This window comes from Etheostoma spectabile, chromosome 3, assembly GCF_008692095.1.
Source record: "Etheostoma spectabile isolate EspeVRDwgs_2016 chromosome 3, UIUC_Espe_1.0, whole genome shotgun sequence".
Taxonomy (NCBI): domain Eukaryota; kingdom Metazoa; phylum Chordata; class Actinopteri; order Perciformes; family Percidae; genus Etheostoma; species Etheostoma spectabile.
In genome coordinates this window covers 19,050,690-19,077,874 of record NC_045735.1, presented here as the reverse complement: position 1 = coordinate 19,077,874, position 27,185 = coordinate 19,050,690, and the positions used below count along the sequence as shown (strand labels likewise).

General features: G+C 41.7%; 1 protein-coding gene and 1 long non-coding RNA gene across 3 annotated transcripts in view; one reads left to right on the top strand and one right to left on the bottom strand.

The window, feature by feature from the left end:
- Positions 1–27,185, bottom strand: part of nectin1b (nectin cell adhesion molecule 1b) — a 208,161-nt gene that overhangs the window by 26,150 nt on the left and 154,826 nt on the right. The window contains exons 6-9 of one of the 2 annotated variants that reach the window (XM_032505978.1): positions 24,637–24,784; positions 22,071–22,139; positions 13,582–13,675; positions 4,889–4,990 (exon numbers count right to left, since the gene is read on the bottom strand). In XM_032505978.1, coding sequence (XP_032361869.1) covers positions 4,889–4,990; positions 13,582–13,675; positions 22,071–22,139; positions 24,637–24,784 — 413 coding nt within the window. The remainder of the gene's footprint in view (positions 1–4,888; positions 4,991–13,581; positions 13,676–22,070; positions 22,140–24,636; positions 24,785–27,185) is intronic. The other variant, XM_032505986.1, reaches the window with a different exon arrangement.
- Positions 1–27,185, top strand: part of LOC116673846 (uncharacterized) — a 352,638-nt gene that overhangs the window by 189,498 nt on the left and 135,955 nt on the right. The gene's annotated exons all lie outside the window — the stretch shown is intronic.

Here is a 27,185-nt window from a genome sequence, read left to right as displayed (position 1 = left end):
TGTCAATACAAACTATATCCAATATGGCAGGGGGGAGGGACTTCTGCAGCCGATGATGAAGCGACAGTGTCACTGGACTCCAGAAGGCCCGAGGTAGCATGGCAATCTTATGGAAATGCATATTTACCCCTTAATGGATGAGAAGTCAGTGACATAGCACTCGTAGAAAATATATCCGTAACAGGATCCAGATGCAGCACAGCCTGACAGCTAGCCTGGCAACATAGTAAGTATTGGCTAAAGGAAATCTAAATTAAGCCCAATTCCTGCTGTGCTAATAAATAGGTGGTTTGCAGAATTCCCAAATTGTCAGATGTCTGTACACACGACATCAGAAAAAAACCCAAGTAGCGCTGGCAGATGTACAGCTCGCTGTCAGCAAAAGGAAGTCTCCAGGATCTGCACCTTGGTAAGGAAATTAAGAGAAATAACTGAGGAAACTGCGTCTGACAGAAACTAGAAAAATAAGTTACTTCAATACAAACTGTAGGTCTTAGCATATCTATAAAACAATGTATTAATCATGTTTGTTTTCCTCTCCCCAGCTCCAAGCAAGTGACAGCACCAACATAAAACGATTAAGAAGCATTGTGGCGTTCCCTGTGTGGTGAATGTACACTACAGTATACTATATAGTACACTATATATGTAAACCATATAAGCCAAGTTATTGGTCTAAATATGTGAGACTAAAATTAAGGTTATGGAAAGTAACCTACCAATACCTAATAATAAAACCTTAGGCCTACATATTAAGGAGTAAAACATGTTATCCTTTATTAGAGAAAGACAAGCAACAATGAAATGAAATCAGTCTTGTGAAATAATTAATATATTGGTCTGCAATTAATGTCATCTGGGAATATTGCTGCATTGCTCCACTCAATCTTTGTTGCCATTGCAACCATTTCTAACCATCTCAATAACTGCAAAAGCAGGATTTCAATCAAACTTGTGACAAGTAACGCATGTTAATAAAAACAAAAGCAGAACACATTCAGAAGACAACGGAATAACTGTTAACCCTCATGTTGTCCTCAGGTCAAATGGACCCGTTTTCCTATGTTCTTTTTCATTTCCCAAAATTACATGATTGATTCCACACAACGCTCTTTGGCAAGTAATAATTTCTACTTTCATTCATTTTGGGGCATTTTATTCAATTTTATAGCATTGAAGTGGTTTTGAAATAACATTGAGTAAATATTCCAGTCTGTGATTATCCATCAACATACATTCCTTTAATTTAGATTTTAATAATTCCTAATTTCTGCTTTTTGAACTCAAACATTAGGTATAATTTCCTGTAAATTAGGTTTATTGACCATAAATTACAAAAATAACTGTAAAACTGCATACCACTAGCTAACAAGTTAGTGGTATGCAGTGTTGAAAATGTCAAAAATGCTTCGAAAGTGAGAAAAAAAAAAGTAAGAAAAAGTTAAAAACATCGATGGAAAGCGTCAACAAAAGTGTTGATTTTCAATTTTGACGGGAAGACAACACAAGGGTTAAACACGTTTATTTCAGGTCAGAGTGGCAAATGATTTAACACAAGACTATTTGTGCATGGAGATGTATTATTTGCAGTTAAGCTAACTGCAAATAATACATCTCCATGGTTACCTGGCTGGGTTTAATTCAACCTGCTTTTGTGCAACTCACAGCTAAATTCATCCAGGATAACTTGAATATCCCGGCTTAACCCTCTTAAGGACGTCTTCCCGTCCAAATTGAAAATCAACACTTTTGCTGACGCGTTTTATCGGTTTTTAACTTTTGCTTACATTGTTGTCCCTTTTTTCAACACTTTTGATATTTTTTTCAATAATTCTCACATAACACTAACTTATTAACTTCGGTTTTACAATTGTTTTGGGAAGTTATGGTCAATAAACCTAATTTGGAGGAAATTATACCTAATGTTTGAGTTAGAAAAGCAGAAATTAGGAATTATTTAGACTAAAATGAAAGGAACGCATGTTGATGGATAATCACAGACTGGAATATGTCAACTTTTACTCAATACTATTTCAAAACCACTTCAATTTGTTTTTTCAATTGCTACAAAATTGAATAAGACGCCCCAAAATTAATGAAAGTAGAGATTTGTACTTGCCAAAGAGCGTTGTGGGGAATCAATCGTGTTATTTTGGGGAATTAAAAGAACACTGTTACAGGAAAATGGGTCAATTTGACCCGAGGACAACATGAGGGTTAAACCCTTATCCTGGTTTTGTGCAACAGGCCCCTGGAGATAGTCTTTTAATATCTTGTTGTCAACGAATCCCATGACAAGACCAGAGCCCAGCGTATGTGGCTCTCATCCAAAAAAATCATTGGTTCCTACTGACAACAGCAATCTTTGACAAGGTACATGAAAATAGCAGGAAACAAATATCTGCCATAAAGATATAGTGGAGTGAGTGTGTGTGCTGTAATCTGAGCTTGTTGTTGGTTTCAATCAGTGCATGTGGCTTTGAAAAAACCCAGCTTATTCCACCTACGATCCGCGAGAGCCGTGTTGACGCAATCCTCGTCCACTGGGGTTCTTTTTCCCAGTATTTTGAGTCCAGCCCCTTTAAAACCTCTGTGGTTTATAGCTAATGTCACTGAAATATGAGGAAATGGAGGACATTTTTTGGGGACTATTTTCAGCAGTGGATGAAGATACACATTTGGTTCTCTAGTGAGTATCCATGGCAGCAAGACAGTGTTTCTGGGACTGACTTAATCCACTTCACAGTGTAAATAGGGCTGATATACTTCTTACTTAAGTTGATTCTGTCGACTATTTGATTTGTTGAGTTAAGATCAGAAGTTCAGAAGAATCATGCAAAAGCATCACTTTAAATCTAGTGTTTGCCAGAGATGTGCTCATAAGTGTAAGCATGAATACATAAAAAACTTAGAAAAATGTAGTCATCTTTTTGGAATTAGACCTAAATGACCAATTAGGCAAATAATCAACTGAAATTGGGCAGCCCTAGTAATAAAGGGACAGGTCAGCCAGTGTGACAGTGTGGCTCACCAATGTGTTTTAATAGTTGACAATGTGTTTTAATAGTTAACAATGTGTTTTAATAGTTGACAATGTGTTTTTTTTGGCAACAATGACTCAGAGGAATGAGATATCTCTGGTATTGGCTACACAGAATATACCGAATATGTTAGTAGTAAAAAAAAACATAGATGCTCTTGACAAAAAGTAACTTGTGAATTGGTTTCAAAATGCGTTATTTAGAAAATGTTATGTTGATTTGACTGAAGACTGACAAATGTGTCTAATTACACTGACTCAACTCACTAATAACAAAACAAGCTGATTTCCCTAACTGATTATGAGATTTGACAGTGTATGGAGGCACTAGGGTGTTCAAAGCAAACTCGGTAATCCAAATTAACACCCACATGTTATTGTCACCCGTTTCTGTACATCAACGTTCTGGAAGTTGCACTTTCCCATCCCCACCAGCAGCAGGTGTTTGTTGCAACCAACATAACACGTCTTCCCTTCACCATGCAGGTAGCACCCCTCATACTAATGATTCTTCCTGTTTGATACTGTGCATGCGTTCAGTTGGATGGATTTTCCCTCTGCAGGCATGCACAACACAACACATTCAGGCTTACACATGCCAACACATTGTCTAAAAGTCCAAAAGAAGAGTTTTATTTTCCTTAACTCAAAGCCGAGACCTCAGCCAAAGCAAATAAAGCCTCCCAAAACACTCAAGCATCTGTGGCCCTGAGGGAGGTTCTGCACACTTAGCATAGGCATCTGATACAACAAGGCAAACACTTCATAGTCAACAGCTTACACTCCGGGGCAGTGATAAACTGTAGAGCATCACGCTGCAATGTATCTGCACACGTAATTACGAGGGATTAGAGGAAGTGGAGGGGAGGAGAGGCAGAGCGGGTGGCAGACACACACACACACACACACACACACACACACACACACACACACACACACCCACACACCCACACACACACACACACACACACGTAGGTGAGTCGTGTGGATAGCAGTTATGTAATGTAGAAAAATGACGCACACCAATGGTTGTAGTGAGGTGCTGATCAATTGATGTAGACTTTTCAACTAAAAAAACTAAAAATATAAATAAAGTGCCACGCACTCTTGATTTATATGCATATCTTGTTTTTATTCTGACCACGTTTCGTCCCTCAGACATTTAAATATACGGAAAAAGATTCACAGATACACCATTACAGAGTTATGTAGCATCATTGGGGTAAAAAGCCATAAACATTATTACCAAAACCAACAATGTTTAACACTCTGTAGAGAGATGTCAATTTCTACGGAAGAGGATTAGGGCCACTGGTGAAAAATTGATGTGAGTTCTGATTTTTTTCTCAGAATTCTCAGAAGTCAGAACTCACATCAATTTTTATGTTAACAGACACATAGCAGAGGTTACAACGTTAGTTTTTGGATGAACAGCATTAACAACTCCGTCTAGACATCTAATAAACAATCCAATAATTGAAGGTGCATTACAAAAAAAACAAAACATTTCTATATTTTTGATTTGAAGAAGGGCCAAAACGTGGTCACAATAGACCGAGATATGCATATGGTGCCAGAGCGTGGATAGAAATGATGCCATAAGGAGGTAAGTCAGTGGATTTACTGGTCAGCATCACCAGACGGAGCACAGAGCCTCGGAGGCATTCGGGAAGCATCGCAGCACTGCATTTCACTTGTAAATCAATTCACAAATACCTCTAAGCACAATGGCCCAGAAAGTTGGCCCTTTCACCAGCCATTACTGGTAGCCGGCGGCGGCGGAGGCGGCGGTCAGGGACCCCTTCATACAGAAGCTCCCGAGAACCCGCTCGTGGCAGCAATACTCACCGGGTTATCAGTGAAGGGGGTGGACTCGGAGGGCGCCATGTCGTAGTAGGGAGGCTGGAGAGGAAGCTTCTGCATTTCCTCCTCCTTGTCCAGATGAACGACCTGCAGGAAACACCTAGAGCTCAGCAAAAAAGTCTACAAACCAGGCAGGTCGGACGCTTTCTACTGGAGCCGCTCGGCAATACCTCTGTGCAACTGTGCAACAAAGCTGCTCGAGGCTGTAGAGATTGGGGCAACAGTTTCGTAATAATAATAAGAAGAATAGTTATTATTGACTAATCCCCAGGGGTAGAATTATAATGTGTTCATTCTGTTGTTAGAACACACTACACACAGGCCTGAAATACACACACACACACTCAGGTCCTATACATGGACCAATGGAGTGATGTCAGAGTGGGGGGGGGGCTGCGACTGCTGGACAGGCGCCCCGAGCACTTTGGGGTTCGATTCCTTGCTTAAGAGCACCTTCGCAGTGTCCAGGAGGTGAACTGGCATCTCCTAAGCCATCAGTCCACACTACTTTGGTCCGTACGGGGAATTGAACCAATGAGTTTTGACTATGGGATGTGTGCAATAAGTTATGTGCAAAGATCAATACTTAAATAGGATATTTTTGGCCAAATACATCAATGTTGACATTTTGCGCTTATATTGTAGGGACAACAATTGGTGCTTTCACAAAATATTAACACAATGAGAATTTAGATTAAAAACAGTCTTGTAAGTTCAGAAAGTTTTTACCCTAACCCTAACCCTTTACTGTAATTCAGCCTTTAAACCACAATTGCTGCTGTATTGTTTTGAAAATAAATCTCAAGGCATTTTTTATTATGTATTCGTTTATTTTATTTGCATATAATATAAAATTATTTAGTTGTAGTTTTTGGTTTTTGTGTGTTTTGTGTTTGTGTGTATATGTGGTTGTACTGCTGCCTGTTTGGGCCAGGACACTCTTAAAAAAAGAGATTTTTAATCTTAATGAGTCCTTTCCTAGTTGAATAAAGGTAAAATAAAAAACTATTTCTGCATGAGTCAAAAAGGGATAATAAAGTACTGTCTATGGTATCGTCTTGCAATCCTCACCATTTATCATTTAGTGCATCGCTGACAGCTGTTGCATGCACATTAGCAGAACAAAAAGTGGAAAAGTTAGTTTTTTTTACTTAATTTGCTCACACTTGTTTTTCAGTGCTAATAAGATGAAACAGAATCTGAAATCTGAAAAGGAATGACAGCAGTTTGAACTCTAGCCGCTCAGCTGAACTCCACACGTGCACCAAAGTTGTTTTTGTCAAATGAATCGCTTCCATGTAATGCAAAGACATGATGCAAACTTCTGAAATATGAATGTAAAGCTGCGAGAGCTAGCTGTGCTACACAAAGCACTAAAGGATAGAATTGCAGGGAATTGAATTCCTACATGAAGGTGACATGTGATTACAAAAAATACACTGCAGATTAATTGCAGCTGGGCAAACACAGCTTGTCAATAAATGGACGTGGCTCATTGAAACCACTTTTACATGTTAGTTGTGAAATATTATTTTGCTTTCTTTGGTAACATGACAGTGTCATGACACTGTCAGGACCCAGTCTTGACACATGAACCCTAACCATGGCCATAACTTGTCATGAAAAAAACCCAAATGACACTTACTAAAAGAAGCGTTATGTCATAAACATTTCTGACTTTGTGTTTATGACACAGTCATAACAGTCACTCTTATGTAGATATCTTCAAGTAATGTGGAACCCTTTTTTACTGAAAAAACAAAACGAAATATGAAGAAAGTTCCAGAGTATCAAAACTGGACATGCTGTCTTGATGTAAACTCCCAGTTAACTCCAGTTCAGAGGCATCAAACCTGCAAAATACTGAAATTTGGATTTCTCCACCAGCAAATACGCCTTTGAATGGAGCTTTCCTACAACTGTGCCTTGACTTTGACATATTCCAGAGGAATATCTGCTGCTCAGTGTTTGAGGATTTAAAGCTGGACCGCAGATGGAACGTTCGAGCGATAGAAGAGTCTTTCAATGCGCCAAACGTTGTGTGCTCTAAGCGATATGCTCAGAAAGATAGATACTGTGGGCTACTATTTCAGCCGAAACATTTTCAAAGTGTTAAGCATAACAACAAGGATTCATGTCATGAAACTACACTTACCCAACTTTTCAACACGTTGCCACCGGTTTTAAACTTTCCGCGCAGCATGCCCCTAATTGATCTGTCAGACTCAACAATGCTGAAGTTTGACGACGCTGACAGCAGAGTACCTTTCCAGGGCTTTTAAGGTGGATGTTCACAACAGGCTTTAGACACCTTTCACTACATGAAAGAATGACTTCATTATGTTGTAATGGCAAATGGACGCCTTTTGTCTGACCTGCGCCTTGCACAATGAAAATAAATAAAAGTGAGTGAAAGAAATCAACGTCACCCAGGACAATGACGTTATGAGTGTAATAAAGGAGAATTTCACATAACAGATGTTGAACAATGCGTTTTCTCTCTGCCCCTCTGTGCTGCGTAATTTCAGGGATCAAAAGGCTGCCAATTGCTGTCTCCATTTTTTTTTCTAGGTGTCCATATGGTTAGGTTGGGGTGAGCTTTTCCATTTATATTACATCAAAACATGAAAAAAATGTAATAGCTGAGCGGTAGAACGGTGAGCCGAGCACCAGACTTTATGTGCAATTAGCTGGAGGAAAGGTTTGTTCGGAGCATAAAGACATCAGCCTTCTGGATGCTCGGCGTCTGTTTGGCTCGGTTTGGGTCCATCTCAAAGCGACATACCCCAAGTAGCGCAGATGTTGATGCTTTGGCTGCGTAGCCGGTTTTGCTCTGTGCACTGGGCAATGATAAAATCAGGATGCTGCCAGTTTCTCGAGGCAAGCCGAGTCACCCGGCAACCTATTCTGAGATAAAGCTGTAAAATCCAACTTTTTTAGCTTCCAATTTCAGTACTAGGCTATTACACGTTACCTGTCCCTGTGCAACCTGGTCTCAAGCCAGGTTGTGAAATGGTCACACTATTTTCATCTATTGATTTGTCAACTGGGATGGGATTTTGTTGTTTATTTCGTGGCAACAACGGGGAAGTAAAACGCCACATGCCATTGACAACTTCCATGACACTGGGCTGCTCCGGGAGACGCAACAACGGTTAAATTAAACGCCACACGTGGTAGACGGTGACAACAACGGCCACCAGGACACAACCCGCGGTCTCTGGGGGACGCAACGATGGGGAAATGAAACGCCACACGCCGGTGACCACAACGGGACGGACCGCCACAAACGACAATCTACAACAACGGGACGGTTGTTGTTAGGAGAAGAAGAACGCGGAAAGGAACTGCCACACACGGGACGTTTTCCCCATCCCCCACCCCAACCAACTTCCTTACACGGATTTTTGGCCTTTTCAATACTACTCCCTACCGCAATTGTGCTTTTATTATGAAAGGTGCTTCCCATTGAAATACGTTAGTTTCAAATTTGCGCATACCACCATGAACAAAACGGGAAAACATGTCCCTGTACACGAATCAATAGATAAAATAATGTTATTATATCCCAATTTAATTTCTTTCTTTTTTTTTATAGAAAACACACCCTAATATCTGGGGTGTTCACTGATGTCCTAGGTGTTTTGGTCAGATCTGTGCTATAGCAGCCACAGCAATAACATTTTTCAGAAAACAGGATGTAAGCAAAAGTGTTTTTTTTATTATTTATCCTTGGCATGATTTCTTATGTTTAAACACCTAATTATTTCTTACACTGTTCTGGCGGGGGGGAGGGGGGGGGGGGGAACAAGAGAGTGGCCAGTGCCCCCATACTATTAGGCCTCAATCCCCCTCAAGCCACCCTAAATGTAGCAAATATGTTTTATACAATTTTAAACCCCACCTTTTATCCCAAAATAGGTGATAATGTGTGCAGCGATAAATAAGTGTGGGATAACACTAAGGGCCCTATTTTAATGATCTTAAAAATCAAGTATCAAACGCCGAACGCAAGTAGGTTTATGGGTGCATCGCGCAAATCTAAACTGGGTTGGTGTGAAGTAGCTACATCACTCATAGGTGTGGGTCGGGCGTAACGTGCAATAAACCAATCAAAGCGTTATTTCCCATTCCCTTTAAAAGCAGGCGCGCTTGTTCCATGGCGGATTGCGATTATAATGGTGGATTTGCTGGGCGCACACTCTTAATACATCCATGGGCGCACACCAGTAGCAGTTCACAGCTCTTTCTTTTTGACAAAATGTAAATAAAGAAATGTCACAAAAACCTACTTCCCGATGTAATGGGCTCACTCTCACTGAATCACGAGGTTATGGATGCATCCTGACATTTTCTTGGTCTAACATTAGACAATGCAGCTCTTCTGTCTCTCCTCTCCCGAGCTGCTGCTGAGGCATTTGGGTTAAGTGGCATCAGCTCATGCAGTTCAACATCCCATCTCCTTATGTCCTCTAGTAGTTCCTCATTTATGTCCTCAACACATCAACGATTGGAAATCCATTCCATTGGATGGAAATGTGTAAAACAAGGTCATATTTTTCATTGTATTTATGTATGGTTTGGTTTGTGAGATGAGAGAAGCAAAGTGTATGCATGGTGTTTATGTGCCTTTAAAGCAGCATCTGAATAACGCGCCACTGGCTTTAGACTAGGTTTTTCCTGGTGTGTTGTGGTATTGTTTTTTTAAACTGCAAAATAGCACTAGGGAAAGTTTGCGCCAGAACACGCCTCCTCTTTTTGCTGAACCGTCCCACAAGTTCATTCCCTAATTTACCAACGTGAGTAAAAAGGAAAATGTCCGCTATGCGTTGGGTGCAAAATAGGAATGATACATGTGTCGATGTACAAAGTCAAATGCGCAAAGTGCAATACAGGGCCCTAAATGAGTATTCATATTTGTTCTTAGTCTTTTGTAGAACCAAACCTATGGAGGGTTGGTGGAATGTAACACTTAATATATAATATGTGTACCCATAATATTGGATGTGGCCCAAACCTGGCGTCTCCATTTGAAATGGTCTAGAACCATCAATGTTCTGATAAAGATTTGTCATGAAAGACTATAATTCACTCTTTCAGTGACTGAGCAAATATATGACCTATATTACCTTCCACAAATCAGACCATTGTGAACAATAAATAGAACTATGATTTTCTTACAAATTGCCTGGCGGCTGTTCAGAAGCGGATGGTAGAGAAGCAACTCATCAAGTCCAGCTAAAGGGAGGAAGGCCAGACTAAAGACACTTTACTGGTTCATCATTTAACCTTGCAGATCAGATTATCATAACTAAAGCCCTATTCACACAGGATTAGTATCATAAGGTGACCTAATTCAATTTGTTATTTATAGTAACAAATCATAACAAGAGACCTCTAGTCATTAGTAATAATTACAGAAGCTGTCTGTGATCTTAATCCCGCAAATGACCTACCGACACTGAGGTCCTGTAATACTGATTTGGTGGGGTCGTGTATCATTTTTTCAAGGTTTTTACTTCAGGTGTGCCTTTTTATCCATCTGGGGAAGATGGATATGGGATGGCGGGGGGCGGACGCCGCCTTCCATGGATTCCATTTAAGCCTCTGGTAACCTCTACCAGGCTGTTCTATGCACTCCTCCAGGTAACCAATCTCGGAAAAGCAGGCTTTGCATATTCAGTGTTGGGGGTAGTTTCTAAATCACACGAGGTCCCCAGGTGATACTAATCCCGTGAGAGGCTCAAGATAACTTGTTTTTATGTTGGGTGTGTGTGTAACTCGGAAACTGTTCCACTGTTCTAGGTGACGAATGGATGTTGCAGCCATTGTTGTGTCATAACCTTCTTTGCAGATTGAATTACAGCCAAAGATACTACAAAAGCTTGAACCTTTAAAAAGATATTTTTGGTCAGTTAATACAGTACATACAGTTCTGCACATGTCTACTTGTGTCTACTTATGTATAACAGTATTGCTTATGGTGTATGCATCAGTGAGGATTATGTATTCATGCGCACATTACCCATCATGTCATGAACCTTCTGTGATATTTCTTTCTTTTGTTTACTTTTATTTTCTTGCTGAGAGTGCAGCTTCTGTTAAAGCAACTACCTCCATAAAATGGAAGACATTAAATCCTCTAAAGTGTCCATTACAGCCTCATCTGTCCACTAATCACCAGTGAGTTTGTCATTAGCTGCCTTGCTCATGTACTCCTCTGCAGTAGTTGTGTAGGGAGGTGAGCACATTACTTCCCCTTCTCTCCACCACCTTCTCTGCTCAAATGTCCGGGAGTTTGACCCTGAAGCAACAAAGAGTCACAAAAAGTTGGATTCATAATCTCAGTGGTGCTGATATGCGGTGGCCAACCCGACGCGTAGGTGAATCTTCAATTATTCAGATTCTAATAATTTTTTCTTCTCTGCTTTATCTCCCCAATTTGGAAAAGCCAATTACTTAATACTACAGTCCTTGAAAACACTAAAGGTCTGGAAAACTTTCAGCCACCTCTGCTAACTCATGCACACTGTACCCAACTTTAAATGTGCGTGCATACAGTACTATTACATACACTTTTATTGCACTTGTTTGTGCTAACAACAGCCACACTGGGAAGGTTAATGCAAAACCAGGGACTTCTAGGAATTGCTCTATGCAGTACTGATTCTGTGCTGTTTAAGCTGCCTACAGTGTTTTCCCAAGGTGTGTGGAAGACTGACATGCGCGTATTTGGCGAGGGGTTTAGGGGTAAAAAATGTGAAATTTTACATCATTTTGGACCATTAGTTTTACGATATATGTGTCTAATACGTTGGGAAAGCTGAAGCAGATGATGAATAAATAACACTCAAAAAGCTCACGACAAAACTTGCTTGAGAAGTCAACTGGGGACCGACTTCCAATTATTAGATCTGAGAAAAGTAATCTAGTTTCCACATTGACTTTACATTCATTCAGCTCAGTTGGTGCCGAAAATGGCTTGGGGTGCTGTGCCTAAGTATTATAAAGGAAGGGAAAACCCTAAGCTTGCATCGCCGGACCTTCCTCCAAAGCGTGCTGGAGGAGGGTCTGGCGAGTCCATGCAGCATGCCAGGATGGGAGAAAAACGTGCTGTGGTTTGTTGGCATTTCTTTTTGGCATATTTTACCAATCATAATCATCTTGGGTGCCGCTGAGCGCCGCACGGAACAACAATGCCTCTGCAAAATAGCCTCGGGAAGGAACTTGGGTTTGGGTGGAGTATGTGTACGTACTTTTTTTACGCAACTGCTCCAAACTCTTCATGTCTGTCCAGCAAAGTAGTCCCACTGCCCAGGACTTAGGTCTTAGGTCTGTGAGTGTTTTGCCTCTTCGCACCAGATTAGTGATCCAAAAATACTGCTATATCAGTCAAATTCTGCTCAATAATCCATTCGATGTTGACATTTGTGTTCGTCTCTGACTAACAAAACTGCTCATTCAAATTAGCAAAACACATCCAGCCGTTAAAAAAAAACACTGATGTGAAATTAGGATGTCAGATGTGAGTGATACTCAATAATCTATACCACTCATCTAATAATAATAATCCAAATACAATTGAATGAATTAACACCATAATGGATTACGTGATGATGTCTCAAATCAGACACATGATGCATGTGAAACACCCACTCTTGACCCACTAGGAAAAAGGCTGATTATTCCAGAAATAAAAACTGCTTCCCAGCACAAAACAACAAGGCACTCATTAATATTAATGCTGCAGTGTAAGGTCAGTATTTATATGTCAAAGATGACCCACTTACCATTACTTTACTTAATAAGAGAGAAATTAATTAGCGTCAGATTGGTAATTACGTTACATGTTACTGGCTTCACTCAGAGAAGGAGACGTTTCTATACTTAGATATTGAAGCTGTAAATTGGGTGTTAAAGGAAGTCTGTAATGGAAAACCCTTGGGCAGCTTTATGGGATGAAAGAATGAGAAAGAATAGCCCTTTCTCACTAAAACATTTCACTGGATACCCATAAATACCTTTGGACCATAAAGTGACATGGAATAAAATCCCTTTTCTAGAAGAAAGATATAAAGCTATGATACATATATTATGATAGCTGTTATGAACGTAATTGTGCATGTTCTGAGCATAAAGTGAGTATAATGATGGATGGCTTGACAGCTCCCCAAAAGTGAAGCCAAAACATCTGGATCGTCCCCAAAGTGGCACGAAGGTGTCCCAGAAATCTGGAAAGTTTTCAGACTTTGTGTCACAACAGCCTGAGAGGACGGGATTAATTCTTGTGTTGTCTTCACGTCAACCATGCAACTTTTTTGTTTTTTTGGGTCAAAATTCTTTTATTTCCACGTTTTGGTCGTATTTTTAGACACTTGTGGCTTTTCCACCAATGTTTTTGTCATTTATTTCAACGTTTTTGTCGGTTTTTTATGCACCTTCTGACATTTTTGTGTTTTTTTCTCCCAATTTTTTCGAAACTTTTTTCTGACATTTTGTCAATTATATTCAACGTTCTTTAATCATGTTTTTTCAAATGCTATAAAATCGAATAAACTTGTGAATCCACATTATTTCTTTAGAAAATTGTGTATAGAAACTTTTTGAAATTGGGTCAAATTTGACCCGGGGACAACAGGAGGGTTAAGAAAAGAGGAGGAGATGCAGGAAGCTCTTACCTGGATGTCATCAGATGTCAGGTGTCCCTTCATGTCACTGTTCTTCTTTTTAGGCGGGGGAGGGGCTGGCTTGTGCGCGGGTGGGAGGTCGGTCCTGTTAAGAGAGCGAGAAGATAACATGACACTCAGCACAGTAAGTGATCGCCACTCTTAACGTCCCTCACCTACTACACCACTCCATAATGAGAAGTCCTGCCTGCACTTGCCTTTTTCACTCTTTCCTCGGATTTTGATAGATCTCGTGTTGGTGGCTTTGTTGCGGCGGCAGCCATTCCCCCTGCCCTTTCAAAGGCTCTCGCTGGAGAGACACAGTGCTAATGAGAGTGGGCTGTAATTGGACACTGAGGTGAGAAGATAGGGATGGGGGGAGTATAGGAGGGCAGGGAGAAGGGCATGTGTGAGTCAAGTCCTCAGGGTGGATTGAGCCTCTTTCAGAGTACCACGCGAACACACAGCCCGCCCACTGTGCAGCCACTGTTTGTTTGACGTGTGGTCCTGAGCTGTGGCTCACAGAGCTGAGCAGGCGGCTTCTGCTCTCCAACCTTTCCCTGGATCCCTGGTAATAACACCCGCTAATCGCAAGGCGCCCGCCCCACCCCTCTGTGAACACACCCGGGGAAGAACAAAGCCTGTGCTCATTGACATGCTGCCATTTACACGAACAGCAAGCAACTGTTTCCTTCACACTGAGAATGAAGTTTTCACTGGAGATAAAAAGGCCAACCTGGCACACAGTCGTGGCTATGATAATAAAAAGGGGAAATTAAATCGGGAGTGGGCAAAAGACAGCGGTAATTGATAGCTTGATGTTGGAATTGTTTGAAGTGCATCTGGATAATTATTTCAGACAAGGAAGCAGAGGGGTTGTTGCTACTAAATTGTTACAAAGAAAACCCCTTCCCTGCAACACGCTGGCAGTCAGATGTCATCTGCTGCATTCTGACATGATATCAGGAGTGATCAAAGATAATGAAGTGGAGCACTGACACTGAGCTGTGTACCTACATGCATTATCTCCGGCTCCTCCCGCCTCCCATTTGCACTGGTTCACATCCTTATTGAATAACATGACCTTTCCGCAAGGCCAAGCCGGCGTTTTAATGTGCAGAAAATGTGTGCATGAGTGCACCTCTTAACTCTTTCTTTCACGCTCATTATTTCCAGTCCGTATCACCTTGTCTCCAGACAGGGCTGCCGTGCCACTGCCAGATTCATGTGGCACCCTCTTCAGCCTGCCTGCAGCACAGAGGCACAGCAGCAAACACACAAAAAAGACAGCACACAGTAACCTCTGCTGTCGCAGAGCCTTCAGACGAGAGAGCATCCATTTTCTCCGAGACGGATAATTACGAGTCTTGTGGAAACGTGGTTTCCGCGGCTACAGCGGCAGCGCCCTCATTATAAAAGTATTGTAATACGTTGCTTATGATTGACTGGATTCAGATACAGGTGAGAGAGAGAAGAAAGAAAAAAAAGTGACAGACGACAAGATCATTTGCTTTCAAGAAATGCATGAGACAAAGTGTGAGTGTCAGCCTCTGCCATCCCTGTGCATACACTGAGACACCAAATTACATTTCTTCAATAAGTTGAAACGAATAGCTGATGAAAACTGTCATGCTTGGACCTAACTGTCATTTCATTAAAAGGAAATGCAGCATCAACCAGCGTTCAATACAATATTTACTGTGTTTAAAGCAGGGCTGCCAAAACAAACGCAATAATGATGACTTAATAGATAATAACGCCACTAATCTGTGTCGACGTGAGGTTAACACCTACACGATCTGTGATTTGGCGACACATTCTCACTCTCCCATTTCGGAAAATACAGACGCTTGGTCATGTGCCTTTGGCGTTTGTTATTCACGCTAAAAGTAGCTGGACTCTTGCCATCCTTTGGGGTTTTTTAATCAAGCTAACAGTCTTCTTAGGTGTCGGGACTCTTGGCATCACTTTTGACGCTCTGGGTTGGGACGTGCTGACTGACGTGCGGCACAAGAATGGGTTAGGTTTAAGGAAAAGATGGTGGGTGGGGTTGCAAAATGTGTGTTTTCGTGACACGCGGAACAAGAACAGGACACGAACCCCGGTCTCCTGGGTGAAAGTCCTGTATTGTTTGACCCATCCACTGACCTAACCAACATCTTTACGCAGCATTTCGGTCTTTCATACCGATGGAAATCATACTGAGGATGCAGAACACCCCCATCGGAGACGCCCAGACAACCAGCAACACACTTTTAACAGCGACAGCCAAATGGGTGGCTACAGCTTGCAGGATGATAAACAAGAGGATGAGGGTCTGCATGAAATAATTTGCGACGCATCAAACGCCTACACGTATGAAATGCCTTTGAGAGTATTTGTAATTGTTTGAGGGTTGCAACAGTAATAAACAGTTGCGTGAAGCAAGCATTTTTTGTTATTTGTATCTCCTCCCGTGTTGATATGAACATTAGAAAGTTAAAAAATATCCCTTTTTAAAGTTTGAGGAGGTAAAAAAATGTGCAACCTAACTATGGACTACCAAGCGATCAATCGCAATTAATTTTTTGATTCAACTGACAGCACTAATTTTGAGGAAAATCAGTCATTGGAACCATTCAGGTTTATACACGATACAGCATTTGCATTCAGAGCCCGCAACATTGTCACAGGAGCGTTGATGATTGCATTCCATTGCACATTATGTGAAGGGGCCTGTTCAAATAGGTGGTGTGTTGGGGGCCATCCGTATGCAGGGTGGGTTTATCAAATCGGACACGACATGAAGAAACTCCCTCGTCAAATGACTGCCACCCAGCAGCAACCACTTCCTCCCTGTAGCTCACTTTTCATGATTGAATTCAGCTACGTCTGTAATCACGTTACGCACAAACAGCAGCCTCAGGAGACCGTCTGTGTGTACGCTGTCACTACGGCTTGACACAGTAGCGGGAAAACGGAGCCAAAAGTACCGTGAGTGTTTAATGAAGTGGCATGAGTGCAGAGCGCACAAACATACAGTATAGCTGTGTGCTCAAGCTGTGGCCCAATTCCATACGACAGACTAACACTGTAAAGCACTCAACTTCAAAATACACTACAAAGTCTTTTTTAACCCTCCTGTTGTTTTCGGGTAAAATTTGACCCCTTTTCAAAATGTTCTATATCAGAAATTTGGGTTTCTTTCAAACAAATTGTCCAAAAAAGTAACATGGATGGTTCCCAACAAAGTTCCTCACAAGGTAAATAAATAATCAGGGACTAAAATGTGAACAAATGGCTTCCCTGACACGCAGCAGGAACGGGATGGTTAAGGACACATGCAGGACCCGAACCCCGCTATCCAGCGTGAAAGTCCTGTGTTTGACCCATCCACCCTCTCTATGCAGAATATCCCCCTTACATACTACTCGCTAAACCCCGTCTACATGCTGCTCTCCCCAATACGTTCTACACACACGCTGAAGGGCGCCATTTTCGTCGCATGACACGCTGACAGCCACTGTCCAAATGTCCGTATTTTACGTGATTGGTGTTGGAACGGGTTGATTATCATTGATAAGAATGGATAAAGCCATAACAAACAGACCCAAGAGAAAGCATTTTCCTCAAATATCCAATACTATATTTTGTGTTTTTTAAGGTGCCACACAACACTGTTTTTACTTGCATTTCTTGAAATATGTCAGATGCATATTTGTGTGTGTTATGTGGTGAATGTGAAGATTAACTGCTACCTCCTCTGTCAACTCTAGAGACAAACAAAAATAAGAGGAGAAATCAGACCAATCACAACAGCTGGTCAGTCTGACATCATGTTGCCTGAGCTCATTACTATTCATGAGCTCGCCCAGTTGTGCTGGGTGAAGGATGCTGATAGCCAGGCTCTCATTGGCTAGCTGTTAGCCAATCCAAGTCAAGCTGCTTAGCTCATTGAACATTAATAAGAACTGGCCCAAATGGAGCTGGGTCTTCCAGCAGGCTTTCTAAACCACACTAGAATGGCTTAAAAGAAGGTACCTAAGGCATTTTTCCACAAAAACACGTTACAGAGTCCATTGTGATGATGAATTACGTGTTGCAGGGCACCTTTAAGATGTTCCTGAAACTGTCTGAACATTTTCCTCAATGTGTTTTAAGTATTTTCCAGCTGTGAGCAGCTTCTCCAGTTCCTGGGAATATGTCAATTTACCAAGCACTCAGAAATGATACAAGGCTAGTATGCATGTGGCCATCTGACTATAGAGTCTTGGGGTTTACTAATTATCCAGTGTGAGCACAAACATGCTCAAACCTAGTCTAGAATTAGTATGTAGCATTTGGAAATACATTTTTACTATTTATTCTCTTTACTTATGTGTATATATTGCTTGTTCATCTTTAGTGTGTTGTACGTTTTCCCCCCATTCCTTGTATGTCCCTGTTGTGGGAATAAGAAAGGATTTTGAATCTTGCACACAAAGTAAGCCACAAATGCAAAACAGGAATCTAGTTGTATATAATGAACCCAAATGCATGTGACAAACTAATTGAAAGTGGATTACAATGCAGCAGTGTTCACGGTTTGAATAATTCATTATAAAAAGCTTCACAGTGTCAGCTGTGGAGTCACCCCGGAAATGTTTTGCAGCTTTGAAGGTGAACGCATTTATTTCTTCACAATAACCCAGCTCAATAATTGCATAACTTCTTTCCCATTCAAAGCTTGCTTTCAACATAATCAGATTACCCTTTGATTTTATTTCATTATGTCCATTACTTCTTGCCTCTCGTGAATGTTGTTGATAAAAATAATGATATAAATGTAAAGTACAAGCGACTGTCAACCCATATAACGAGTAACAGTTAGGGTTGATAGGCTATTTCTATTAAATATGCATTAAGGTGGTTTCTGCTATAATATGCCATGGGGTAGGCAAGATATTCACGAATTGACATGGGTGTGCAATATTCACTCTTCCCCCCCCCCCCCGTGATGCATTACAATCAAACTCATTCAGCGGTTTGCGTTTAACGTTTGCTCGAGCCGTCATTAGTCAGATCCATCTCAACTTGACCCCCACTGACCCCCGCCCCAACCCCGCGTACATCTACATCACAGCTGACTTCCTCCGAGTCGGAATGGGATGCAGGCAGCGTGTGGGCGTTGGCTCGGTGAGACATAGACACTAATGAAAGCTGACAAGCACCACAGGCCTGTGGGGAGCAGAAAGCACCGGGCAGGGAACCATAAGCTACATTCGAGTTTGCAACGTTTCCCACTCAGACATCCACCTTGAAGACCTCGCTCCGCCTCGCTCTGTCGGCCACAAAAGGCTCAGGGCAGCTTAAGGGGAGATTTGAAGGGGATAGCGAGGAGAAAACATAACTGATCCTTAAACTGAGAAGAGTAATCTGCGACGGAGGACTTACAGCAAAAGAAAATGACCATGCACTCACGAAAGAAAAGTGAGCTTTCTATTAGGAATGCTTGCAACAATGAGGCAGTTGTTGAGCTGCAGATAATCAAGAGTTAAGACGACCCTTGGTACGACGGTTAGAAAACACTCTTGCTCTCCACAGCATGTGGGAGACAGTGAAGTGCTGCATCCCCAGAAGGGCTTGGATTAAAAGAGCCGCCACATGACCATGCAGCCACGCTCGTGGAGAACAATGTGAAGTGTTTGAGCCCGTCCTCGGCGCTCTCATTGATTTCTGTTGATCACAATCTTATTTGGCAATTTAAATGCTAATGATACTTTTAATTGCAAGATGGGATAAATGTGATTTGATCTTTGGGAGGCAATTACTTTTCATGCTTTGTCTCGCTCCGATCTTTTCAAAAGGCGGACAACAATTACCCCGCAGATTTTTTTCTTCTTCTTCTTTTATTTCTCTTCTCTCATTTTCTCGCAAGAGATAAAAGAACAAAACAAGAATGAAACAAAATGACTTCTGTTTTTGGTTCTTTGACAAGTTTATCAAAAAAAAAATAGTGATTTTTGTTGTTGGAAGGTTTTTTTCTTTTTTTTGGAACACTTAAACTTTGCAATTATACACACACGGGCCAGTTTCCAAGCCTTTTTCAACACCTCGGGCATTGATGGTAGATTACATACACTGCTATACAAACCAACATGAAATTGAAAGGTGAGCGATATAGACAGTTGCACTGCATGTATAACATTCTGTACAGAGGAAACCAAGCACCATTTTTTACTCATAAACAACAACAGTGAATGATTCCAATTCACAGCCAGTACAGGAAGTCCATGTTCAAAGACTCAGAAAGACAATAAAACACAACGCTACTCTGGTTACAGCTTGACGCTGGAAGAAAGGTGTCCGACAATGAGTTACCACTGATCACATTTGAAAAAGGTCTCCACACAGCAAAGTGTGGCCGGTGTGTGAATCAAAGGGGCACAAAAAATACAAATAATATCTCTAGCAACCATCTTTCAAATCATGCTTCACTTGGACTTCAATGTAGAGTCTATAGTAATGTCAAGTGTCCTCCAAAGTCACAATGGGACTACATTTCAGTCCTGGAAAATCATTTCCAACCGCTATGGTGGAAGGGTTTGTACCCACGTTGAGAAAACACAGTTGATGTTGTTTGCCGACGATGACATCCCGCTCATGATTCGTCATCCTTTTTTTTTTTCAAACGTTCTGCATGTGATTCTTTTGAGATACTGTCGTAAATATGGGCCAGGCAGTTGGCACCAGAGTGATATATTCCGGCGAGTGTTTGCAACTGAGTCAAAAACAGCAGCTGCACGTCAGGGACACTAGCGAGTGGATTTATTTTGCCCACGGCGCCACGATTGGCAGCGCTTTCCGCCGTTTTGGAGGTCATGCATCACGCTCGGAGGAAAAAGACAAAGCGATGAACATATTATTCGGAGAAACATCGCTTTTTGACAAGGCCCATCTATTTTGATAATCAGTTGACTGTTGTGCCAGTGCAGCCTCTGAAGGGCCGGTGATTTATTAGGATTGACCAATTTCGAGTCACATCATGTGCCGCGTGGTGAGGGCAAACAAGAGACGTGACTGGCGGTGCAGTCAGCCATGTTATCAAATGGCCAGGCTTGATTAACGCCTCATCAACATGCAGAATTAAACTGGCAAAAAGGCTTCCCTTTTAACCCTGTCGTCATATAAAAACTATGAATTTCTCACAGTGGTTCTCTGCATTAAACCCTCCCCCCCCCCCCCCACGCACACACATTCTGCATTCATATAAGACATTTCAATAAAAAACAGCTTCTTCATAAGACACTGAACAAGTTTGATGACACGCCACAGGAAAACAGACACAGATATTCATCTGGACAGTTTAGGCTATGAGTCACACATCTCACTACGTTGAGCATTGCATGCCGAGCAACAGGTAGGAAACAACAGCAACAACATGTAAACAGCACTGACACGACTATGACTCTTGTCATGCATATTGGACGACAACCATGCACACAAAGCAGGGGGGAGAGAGCGCGAGAGGCGGAGGGGTGGAGGTCGCACGGTGTTGTCTGTTAACAAAGACATTATCAGTGCGTTGTAGCTCATGTAAAACAAAGCCTCTATAAGTTTTCCCTCAGATTGGCAAAAGTCGAATATTTCTATTCAAGCGCCCCCAATCTAATAAATATGGAAGAGGATTAGGGCCACATGTGAAAAAAAAAAAAATGTTTTATGAGTTCTGACTTCAGTCAGAATTCTTAGTTTTTCTGAGTCTGTTTACTCAGAATATTTGAGTTTTAAGTCTTCATTCTGACTTTTTCCTTAATATTCTGACTTTAAACTAAGAACTGAAGTATATATATATATATATATTATATATTATATAATATATATTATATATAATATATATATAATATATATATTTTTTTTTTTTTTTTTTTTCATTTGTGGCCCCTATCCTCTTTCATAAATTTAGATTGGAGAGTTAGATTGAGAGAGAATTATGAGGATTTTCTCTTTCTTTCTTTTTTTAAATCAGAATTCCGAATTGAAAAGTCAATATTCTGGGGAAAAAGTCAGAAATCTGTGGTAAAAAACTTACTTTTCTGACTTGAAACTCAGGACTCAATACATTTCTCATAAGTGGCCTTAATCTCTTCCGTAGATAAACCCCAAATGGAGTTTTATTTTAAGACTTAATTTAATTGGATTTTCTTGGCACTGTTTTCATCGAGTTTCATTTTAGTTGTTCGAGCAAAAGTGTTTTGTTGTTGTCACGCACCACATAAAAGACGTTTGAAACTCACTTCAAACGTCTCAAGCGTTATCAAAAGAAAAACAGAAATTCCTCAAACATAGATTTTCAGATGTCAAGTCCAGTGTGAATGTGTTGTAAATAATCATGTCGGTGAACGCTCGGCGCTTTCGGCGCTCACAATGGTGTGCTCAAGTACGTGACTTGCAGGCCACCGTTACATGCAGGTAACAGAATAGAGGATCCAGGAGGACAGGGTTCAGCGGGGGATAGACTGGGGTCAGGTGCCTCTACTTTCCTTGTGGGGGACTCTGGCTTCTCTGGAGCCTGTGTCACACAACTATCAGCCACAGCAGCAACAGCAATGCTGAGGGAGGGGAGTGGGAAACAGAGAGCCGTTACTTTGACATCAGAGTGAGAAAGAAAGATAGATTAGCAGGGAGGGAGAAAGAGACAGAAAGCAATGGGAGAGGTAAGAGTCGGTGTGCTTCACTTGTCTTGTAAAACATTGCTGAGAGGTGGAAGCGGAGTGCTATCTGGCTTCTGCTGCAGGGACAGTGCTGGAAGATTCCCCCCCCGTGTCCCCCCATCCTAATCTACTGGGTGTTGTAAAGTGCTAGAGTGTTGTAAATTGTGATTTGCATTGGATCAGAGTATTGTCACTTGGCTGCCTGTTCTGCCAATGTTCCAGCACTTGTCACATGACCAATTAATGTTTCCATGACGACTATCCAAAAATGCTGATACCAAAAGTGACTGACAGAGCCTCTAGAAAATGTGTATTGTATTTGGAAATATAAAAACAAGGGAAACTAATAATGAATGAAATTTGTTTTAGCCGAATTACATTCTGTTGTTCTATTCTTTCTTTCCAATATTTCCTATTTTTCTGATCAGATTTTCTATGCTGTATTCTGATAATATGCCACCTCCTCCACCCCCCAGGACCCCCTTGAATGAAATCCTGGAATCGCCCCTGAGTGCCTGCGAGCGGCACGAGGAGTTGCCGAGGCCAGGAACTGGCAGAGTGTCTCGCCGCTACTTGAAGCTAGCATCGCTGCTTTGAACATGGAATCAATTACGAGATTCTGGAGGGGGTGGGGGTGGGGGGGGACCTCTAAAATAAGCACTGTAATCTCATCATGCAAGTTGATTAAAGGCACCCTCAGCCAGATTCTGCACACCCCCAACCTCAGATGTGTTGGTAATATTCCCAGGGAGGAAGACAGCCAACCCCTTGCACACAGCAGCACCATTCCCATAGGGATGTGGTTTGCATCGTGTATAGGTGACATAGCCAAGGGTATCATGGAAACCCTGGCAACCAGGTGTTTTGCACAAAGCTATATTCAATTACTCAAGTTGAAGATTGGTTATTTGCACAATAAGCAATATTCAACTTGAATGCTTGCTTCTTCCTTAGTTGAAAATAGATTTCTTACACTTCTTCTGAAGCAGATGGCTGAGACTTTTATCACCTTTGGAATAACACGTGAAGATAGTTTAGATTCACAAAGCTCCGTTTCTTGTTGTTTTCGTCAGCTGCCTCCTCTGCAACTTCTGTTTTCCCCTATGTGTACAGGCAGCAGCTGGCAATTGTTTAAAATTGCCATGGCCCCTGGTTTGTAGGCAGAACATAATTGGCTATAGGAGGCATAGTTGGCTGGAGGAAGGACAGGAAGAGTAGAGAAAGTGGCAGAGATACAGGGTCCTTAAACCTATCTTTTAACGGCACTTTGACTGGTTTGAGTGATTGGATAAAAGAAATCGCATTCGTTCTGAAACATTCTGAATTCAATTTCAATAGCCTACAAATATTGCTTTTGCAAGATTCAGACATCTACCACCTCAGCGTCATATGTGATAGAAGCAGATCAATGTTAGAATCATGTTGGCACCATTCTTCCATGCTGAACTGCATGGGGTTTTAGGTTTGGCCCAATCATCCAATCCTAGATCTGCTGCTTCAAAATCAAATTAATTTGCATAATTTCCACAACTTTTCTCCAAATAACATAGAGACAGCCTGCCGCATACTCAGAAATCTCCTTCCTGATGATGCAACAATCCAACAGGTGAAGCCTGTTCCCAAGAAGAGACGGCAGCACAAGCTCCTGCAATCAGTCCTGATTAAAAACAATTGTGTTTTAATGGGAAATGGGCTCACTACGGCCCACATTACAATCAGGCAGACTTAATAAGTGTCGCTTCAGTGATAATCATTGATTGTATCAGCAATAGTAAACTTTTAAGTCGTGGGGCTATTAGATTATTTTTCTGAACTATAGGAAAGGAGATTATCAGGTATTTGAAAGGCCGCCAAGTTTGGGTCCCGCAGTCCAAGTCTGGCCTGTGATCCCTTTGTTTTTGGCCTGGTATGGCATGCTCATCCTTACTCTCCTCTTATTTTGAAAGTGCTGTAAAACAAGGAAATTTTGACTACGGAACTTCCATTTTATGCAGCTCTAATCTGAGTTTTATGGCAATGTAAAGCATGGTGCTGATTATCTTCATTACGCTAATTGAAAACGTAATGTAAGTTGTATCTTGGAAGAATTACAAGAATTGTGTTATTCTTCGACATCAACATTTATTTTTGGCCCGTGGCCTTCGATCCTGATACATTTTGGCCCTTCATATGAAAGAATTTGGGCACCTCTGAGCTATCAGAATGAATGACAAGGAAGCAGCGACATGTTTGCAGTGTGTTCTTCTGTCTCTGAACACTATCTATCCCCCCAAAAAAGTTTTTTTTTTCTCTTTTTCAAAGGGTTTATCTCCCATGGGCTGACAAGAGTGCACACCTAATCTTACCACCTGCCCAACCCCACTGCAATATTCTCTGGCAGAGGCTCGGTACTCACAGGTCATTATCTGTCTCAGTGCGGGTCTTTTGCTGCCGCCGATGGACCATGAAAACAGTAACAGCCACGCCGGCGATGAGTCCAATGGCAACGACACCTCCGAGTATCCCGATAACGCCTCCCGGGGGACCCTGCGGCTGCGGCTTCGCTGCAGACAAGAGGAGAAATAACAGCGTGAGGATCGGCGCCCTTTGAGTCATTGATGCTGCTGGGTCGAACTTGGGGGGAATCAGGGGATCTGACAGCAGTGAGGACGAAGAAACCAATGTTACATATCCATGACACATTTTTCACATCTATGGCATTCAAAATGAATCACATTTCTGGACATAACTTCAACAATTGGTCAAAATATTTCAAAATGAAAGCGGTAATGCATCCAAAAAGAAGGCAAAAAACAACCAACAATAGACGGCTGGAAAAGGAAAAGTCTTTACAAGCCATTTTACACAGCATTTGTCAGGCTTGAGGCTTTCTGTCATAAAAAGCTATTTTCAGAGACATATTTCAGGATGAGACCATTGTCCTGCAAAGCCTGGCACGGCGTGGACACCACACAGTCGTGGTCACTCAGCAGCTGCATTTTAATGTGTACTAGCTGTTCAAAAGAAGCCCAAATTGGCTTGGATTTGACAGCGAACCTAAAAGCTTTCTTAAGAGCACGACAAAGCTATTATATATTTTTTAAAAGTCCTTGCCAACAGGGGGTAATGAATGCAAAGGTTATTTCAGGCCTTGCAGAGAGGGAATGTGTGCAGTGGGTTTCCAAAGTACAACAATTTATCTAATTGCGCTGAGAACAAAACAACAGAAAAGTTATTCTTACAACTGTAAACTGAAACGACATAACGATCTAACCCTGTAAACATTTCAGATTGTTGATGTTACCCTTCTCCAGTCACCACTCTGTTGAGACAGCCAAGGCTATTAACTTATTAAATCAAAGGGCACAGTTATAGCAGTGGAAAGCTACAAATTCAAGGGATTGATGTAACCTATGTTTGTGTAAAAGCGGCACTGGGCTATGATCATTCGCTAAACTTAATTTTTTGCAAATGTCTTTTAGAGACAATCTCTGGAAGTGTCTCAGAGTTTTTGAAGTGACTGTCATAAGCAGTATGTACCCAGTGCCAGAGAAAACATCTGAAGCGAGAGGAAGCATTGGAAAATAAATACTTTCTTGATGCCAGCGCATAATTGTTTTAGCTTGATACACTGAAAAAAAAAAATTGGGACGTGCTTTGAAATTATTGCTTAAGGGCCTGCTGATTTTTCACTTTTAGATGTGATATCAACAGTGAATCATGCTGTATGAGATCAGAACACATTGTAAAGGAATTCATCCGTTGTTGTAGAGATAAAGCGAAATTACTGCATGTCCCATGTGAACCTCTATTGTATTCTAACAGATGTCAGGTATTACTAAAATAGGACCGTCATCTCTTCTCTGAAGCATAATGGAGCTTCTTTTCCGCGGGAAAAAACAACCGTGGCGTCTTTTTCCTTCAACAAAAGCCATAAAAGCGGCCCTTTTTTAAGACAGGCTAGGGACCAATCAATGGCTGTGAGCCTGTTGTGTTGGGACACTGCAAATTCTCCCCCATCTTCCCCTTATAAAAGGGGAAAGCCTATCTCCTGCCCTCATGATGTCTCCATTATTATCTGGCCGTCCCTGCCGGTGGTGACAGGACAAGGCCTTGCTCCCAGGGGGCCTCTCCTCAACATCTCCTGCCTGCTTGCTTGATTCACCGCCCATAATGATGGATACACAGAGGACTACTTCACATACTGCCATGCACAATAGCAGGCACGCTACTCCACCTTGCACCCAACACCTGCTGCCTCAAAGTCAGCGTTTAGACATCGTGTCCATTAGGTTGTCGTGTCACGCTGCAGTTGTTGTCGCTGTTTTCCTTTATCTTTTGGTACAAAAGTCACCTCATGTCAAATCTACAAACCAAAAGGAAGTACACTTTTTTTTTTTGTGTAACCACACTTCTTTCTTTTGATGCACTGCACAAAGCCGCCGCTTTGAAGAGCGGACATGAATGTGATATTGCTGTAGCATGGCAACAGATAAGCTAGAACTCCTACTGTTGTCTCATAGCGCTGCATGGTGAAAGCCAGTGGGCTGAATTTCATGGCCCTAATGCAAATGCCAGACACAATTGTTAGTGTTATACAACAAACACACAGAGGAGTGGACTGGATCAGAATGCAATTTCCCTGTTGTGGAGCCTTAGGCAGTCTGCACACCTCCATACACATGCAGGTAGGGTGAGCCATCTGGCGAGCAGTCTTGAGTGCTTTGTCTGCTTTTTATATAGCTGGAGAATCATCAAAAATGAAAGCTTTCGTTTCCCAGCATGCAAGTTTTGCGTCAAAGAATCTTAATCAATCTTCACATGCATGTATTCATTGTTTTGGTGAAGGGTCTCAGAGTCAGATAGCAACGTAGAGAACTCCCTTTAGCGTCTGCATAGAACGCACCGGGCATACTGTAGGGTGGCTCGTGGCTTGGAGGTAGAGTGGTTGCCCCTCAACCACAA